General features: G+C 38.8%; 1 protein-coding gene across 1 annotated transcript in view; it reads right to left on the minus strand.

Annotated features, from left to right (window-relative positions):
• Window positions 1–2,405: 2,405 nt before the first annotated feature.
• Window positions 2,406–6,119, minus strand: part of get4 (guided entry of tail-anchored proteins factor 4) — a 50,459-nt gene continuing 46,745 nt past the window's right edge. Inside the window, exon 9 of the mRNA XM_043711334.1 lies at window positions 2,406–3,638. Coding sequence (XP_043567269.1) covers window positions 3,547–3,638 — 92 coding nt within the window. The 3' untranslated portion in view covers window positions 2,406–3,546. The remainder of the gene's footprint in view (window positions 3,639–6,119) is intronic.

Here is a 6,119-nt window from a genome sequence, read left to right on the forward strand (position 1 = left end):
TTCACCTCATCTAAATCTTTGATACCAATTGTAAAAATTTGAGGGCTCAGCACAATGAAAAGCGTGATTTGTTAGCACCAAACAGCAGTTCCCAAGTTGCAAATTCTAAGGGGTGGACCCAGTATCTATCTAGCCAGCAGTTAACTTCAAGAAAGAACATATTCAAAACCGCACAGAAATAATGAAGTTAGGGACTAGTTGAACTACAAGCCCTCGACTTAACCTGAGAGGATGTTGCTGGTGATATTTGTTGGTGCAGCTGCTTGTGATTGGAGGTGTATCGAGATGGTACAGCAGGTGGTCAGTCTGTAGCCCAAAGACTCCTGCATCTTCCAGTTTAAAACTGATCTGGGTTTGATAGCAATATCAAGGCCTGTCTGTGATTTATTAAACAGATAAGAGTCATAGAGCTATACAGACAGAAACAGACTATTCAGTCTAACTCATCCATGCCAACTAGATATTCTAAATTAATCTAGTCCCATTTGCCAGCATTTGGCCCATATCCCTCTAAACCCTTCCTATTCATATACCATCCAGATGCCTTTTAAATCATGTAACTGTACCAGCCTCCACCACATCCTCTGGCAGCTCATTCTATGCACACAACACCCTCAGTGTGAAAAGGTTGCCCCCTAGGTCCCTTTTAAATCTTTACCCTTTGACCTTAAACCTATGCCACTAGATCTGAAATCCCCAACCCTGGGGAAAAGACCTTGTCTAATCGCCCTATCCATGCCCCTCATGGCTGTACAAGGTCACTCCTCAGCTTCCGATGGTCTAGGTAAAACAGCCCCAGTCTTATCAGGTTCTCCCTATAGCTCAAATCCTCCAATCTTGGCAACCACCTTACAAATTTTTTCTGAAGCCTTTAAAAGTTTCACAACACCCTTCTTATAGTAAGAACAAAACTGAATGCAATATTCCAAACGTAGCCTAACCAATACCCTGTACAGACACAACATGACCTCCCAACTCCTATACTCAATGCGCTGACCAATAAAGGAAAGCATACCAAACGCCTTCTTCACTATCCTATCTATTTGCGACTCCACTTTGAAGGAACTCTGAACCTGCACTAAGGTCTCTTTGTTCAGCAACACTCCCCAGGGCATTACCATTAACGTCCTGCCCCAATTTGCCTTGCCAAAATGCAACACTTCCAATTTATCTAAATTAAACTCCATCTGTTACTCCTTGGCCCATCTGATCAAGGCCCCACTGTACTCTGAGGTAACTTTCTTTGCTGTCTATTAAATCACCAATTTTGGTGTCATCTGCAAACTTACTAACCATACCTGCTGTGTTCAAATCATTTACATAAATGACAAAAAGCAATGGACCCAGCACTGATCCTTATGGCATACCACTGGTCACAACCCTCCACCACCATCTGTCTTCTACTTTTGAGCCAGTTCTGTATTCAAATTATATGCAAAAAACAAATCTATACAATTGCAAAATCATGCAGGTTCAGTTGAAAAATCATGTTAAAATAATTTCTGTATTTTGAAGGTGTGTGCAAAGGTGTATCATCCACATATAGCCCTATAAAAGTCAATCTTGTAAAAGTTGACCCCATAATGTATGGCCTTAAAAAAAGTCATTTTTCACACACTTTGTGCGAACAAAAATATATTGATCCTGGCTTTTCGGTGACCAAAGCCCAAACATTTCAGAATCAAAGTAAAGTAATGTTAACGATCCTACTTAATTGCAAACATTCAAATATAATGAAAATGTACTGTCAAATAAATGCTTAAAACATTTATAGTTTAAGTAAGGTTTTTATTTATTTAAATTAAAGTGATCAGATTATTAGGCAATTAATATAAATTCTTTAGTGTTGTTGGCTTTTGCTTTATTCCATTGCTGCGGTCTATTTTGGATTTTGCTTCAATGCCTCAAATACGTAATCTGTCAGCCCCATGACTTTTGGCCTAAAAATGTGGTCTCAAAAATTTGACTTTTACATGAGTATATATGGTACATTAAAAACAAATGCTAATTTCCCCAATTAATCTTTGCAGAACAAATCTAGGTGTGACAACTGTGCTAGCAAAGAACAGCCTTTTAATAAGAACACAATAGAAGCATCAGACAGAAACTGCTTCTGTGGAAGCTAGCTAGACTGAACCTGTACGCCTCTAACATGTTAATTCTACGCTGATCATACATTTAACAAAGCCCTTTTCTTTAGGCATTTTGAAAAATATGATTTGTGAGATGGCTAATTTAAATAAAAACAAAGTGCAACAATCTTGAAAATATTATACATTCTCATTTTATGTACAAGACTACTACGGAGTGCCCTATGATTTGAACACTAATATCCTATGTGAATACTTAACTGCAGTTGAGTTTTCTCAAGTTTAAACAAAAGTAAACATTCCATGAGGCAGTTCCAACTTTGTATCAAACAAAGAAACTAATTACTTTTCTTTAATGATAAATACAAGTATTAAAAGAGCAACAGTGCAATCCTTCTGCACAAAAATATCACTAAAGAATCAAATTCAATTCTGCTGTTTAAATTGCTGCCAGTTAATCCCTTTAGGATTTAACCTTTCCGAACATTTCACATACATGAATTACAGATAGTGCTTGGTGAAAAATAGCTGGATATGGTTATCAGATCTATAAAGCATAATGTATAATTATTTTAAAATTTTGTATGTTACTGGTTCCAATCTAATTAGGTCTCTGCATTTCACAAGACAAATAATCTAGTTCCTGATTTAGGTGTACATCGTGCAAAATTTCTTAAACACATTGTGGCACTTGAACTGTCAATGCTTAAAGTTTCTTGCATGCAAACTTGAAACATGCAGAACCTGCCCAGACGTATTTACAATATTTTGTAGCAGCTGTATTACTTAGAATATAATTTACCACCTCAAATAAAGTCAAGGTGACAACAATCTCCTTTAATGAAGTTTATTGGTTCAGAAATAATTAAGCCCATTTTTGTGCATGATCCTTTGTAATCTGTGCGCAAAAGCTACACCAATTGTGTAGGTTAAATCAAGTGCTGCTGATCCCTACAGCTTTTCTTTTGTTCCTATTGACAACCACTGTGATGTGTTATACAAGAGCTAATTTTAGCAATTGGAGATGTCTCACCTCTTCTTGGCAGAATTTCCTTAGTGGTTTTACATCATAGCTGAGACTACCCACGTGTAGTGCCAATGTACAGTATCCTAGTACAAAGCTGTAAAGTATTTAAATCTTATGTAAAATAATCTAGAAAGACAAAACTTTACATCAGTCAACACACAGCCAATTGGAACCAGTTCTTTAAATCATGAAATATCTACTGAACATAAATAATACAGCATTTCCAATAGACAGTAATAGGAAATTACTTGTTGCACCTCCTTCAGTAGAAAGGGAAAGAGAGCCCTTTGCAGACATTCAGCTATGAAACTGTCATATAAAACGTCCCATGGTATAGCTGTTTATACTTCTTGTGTAAGCAGATCAATCATTAGACACCTCAGTGGAATATTGTCTCTAGACCTTTAGATCAGAAGGTTAATTTTCTTCTTAGTCGAGATCAATGGGATTGATATCTTCCGGTCCTTCTCCATCCAATTCATCTTCGTCTCCTGTACCCATCAGACTGTTCAAAAGGTTACCTGCCAAGGGAATTTGAAGACTATAAAAAAAATTCAGTACTTTGCAGACAAAATGTACTTCACCTTGTTTTTAATGCTTTCATCTCAACTTTGCGAACAATCATTTCCCTTTGGATAAAGGTCAAAACTGTATAAAACTGCATAAAATTCAGATGCTTATATTATTAAATTTGTCTCAAATCATACATCTGCATTTCCGGTTTCAATATTTTTCACTATAAATGTTGGTCTCCAAAATTATTATAGGAACTGCCTATAGGAATTTGTCATGTAGTAATCATGCCCACCCCACCAATCATGGCATTGTAACAATTTGCCTTGCAGTCACAACTCTTCTGGATGCCAAAGACTGAAAGACTGAATATTATAGGGCCAAGGTATCTTGACAATATAATCTTCCAAAGGCCACAATCCGTGCTGCTTCTTTGAGCTGGGTGAGACTGTAGTAATGATGTTCCTACTTCTTGTAGGTTGGCTTTGTCCCTTGAAAAGGTTAAGAACCCCAACAACAGCTTATCAGCTGCCTGACTGACACACACTGTGGTCAGGGTTACCCCAAATGACCAAGGTAAGATTGCCCCCAGTTTTACAGTTCTTCAATAGAGCCACTGCTGCCTCGACAAAATCCAGCCCATACCTGTGTGTTCTCAAAGAGAAAGCTTTTGCAATCTCAGTCAGACTGATTGAGAAGGGATGCAGAAGCTTTGTGATGGGAGGGGATTCCTTTTCTAGAGTGTTAAAAATACACTTTCTGGTAGAAACACAAACCATATTTAATCAGTTCAATAGAGGTTGCACTATCATCACCTTTCCTGGGTCAATAGAATAGTTGGAAGCCTAGTCAACATGCTTAAATTCATCTTGGAGAACATGTACAATCTATAATGGCAATACTATCTATATCAGTGATGACCACACCCTCCACTTTAACTTCCAGGATTATTGTGAAAGTTTTGCTTTCTAATTAAAGCTTTAATACATCTCTGAGGCTCTGGGTAAATGCATATATATAAAAATCACTGATTATTCAACCGAGGCTTTTGTAGTATAGTCAGTGTTCCCACCTCTGGGCCAGGAGACAGAGATTCAAGTCCCACCTGTTCCATAGGTGTGTCATAACAACTCTTGAACAGAGTTAATTAGAAAATATTTTTAAAATCATGGAGACACCCTTGCCAATGAATCCAAAGTTGTGTGTTCTAGTCTAATACAAGGACCTGTTGACAAAAGGCCTCTGAGGGAGTGCTGGACTCTCAGAGACTTTGTAAGAGACTGCAGTGGTAGCATTCTTATCCTTGAGCCAGAAAATCCAGATTCAAGTCCCACATCTCCCAGAGATCTGTCATAACATATCAGAACAAGACTGATTTAAAAAAAAAACACGATGGAGGACTATTGTGGTGCAGGGCAATGTTTCCCACCTCTCAAGTCACACCTACTGCAGATGTGCTTAACAATGTTATTAAATAGGTTGATTAATAATACTTAAGAATGCCAGAATAAGTCCTCACCCCCCTTCAGCAGAATTTTAACTGGCTACTGGTACCTGATACTTTAAAGCTTTTTGAAATGTAAGGCTTTTATTGTTCCATCGAATGCTATTTAAAGGGTCATAATGCAATTACTGGCCATCTAATTAAATATGATCTAGGTTTCTGATGGCATGGTGACACAGTGGTTACCAGTGATGCCTCACAGTGTTAGGGACCCGGGTTCGATTCCAGCCTTGGATGACTATCTGCACATCCTTCCAGTGTCTGTGTGGGTTTCTGCCAGATGCTCCAGTTCCCTCACACAGCCCTAAAGATGTGCAGGCTAGGTGAATTAACCATGGTAAATGCAGGGTTGGGTTTGAGTGGAATGCTGTTCTGATGGTCAGTGCAGATTCAATGGGCAGCATGGCCTCTTTCCACTCTATAGGGACAAAATGATATCAAAAATTCTGATGTATTTAATTTATATTAAACAAATATTACCATTTTTCAGCTTTGGAATGCTTTAACTATTGTTGGTAATTAGTTCTTCAAACTCTCCAAAGTGTGTGTATACATTTCCAATTCAGTATTGATGGGAAGAAACTTGAGCTGTGCAATGACATTCATTTGCCAACCAACTCTTGAAGGAAGAGCAAAGCTTTTTTGATAGAGCTGGTCGTACCTCAGTCTTGTTTAATGCTGTACCATGTATAAACTGAAAGCTGTGTCAAAGCTGATTGCATCCGTTGCTCCCGATGCGGTCTCCTCTACATTGGGGAGACTGGACGCCTCCTAGCAGATCGTTTTAGGGAACATCTCCGGGACACCCGCACCAATCAACCACACCGCCCCGTGGCCCAACATTTAAACTCCCCCTCCCATTCTGCCGAGGACATGGAGGTCCTGGGCCTCCTTCACTGCCGCTCTCTCACCACCAGACGCCTGGAGGAAGAACGCCTCATCTTCCGCCTCGGAACACTTCAACCCCAGGGCAACAATGTGGACT

Source organism: Chiloscyllium plagiosum, chromosome 21 (genome assembly GCF_004010195.1).
Source record: "Chiloscyllium plagiosum isolate BGI_BamShark_2017 chromosome 21, ASM401019v2, whole genome shotgun sequence".
NCBI classification, from domain to species: domain Eukaryota; kingdom Metazoa; phylum Chordata; class Chondrichthyes; order Orectolobiformes; family Hemiscylliidae; genus Chiloscyllium; species Chiloscyllium plagiosum.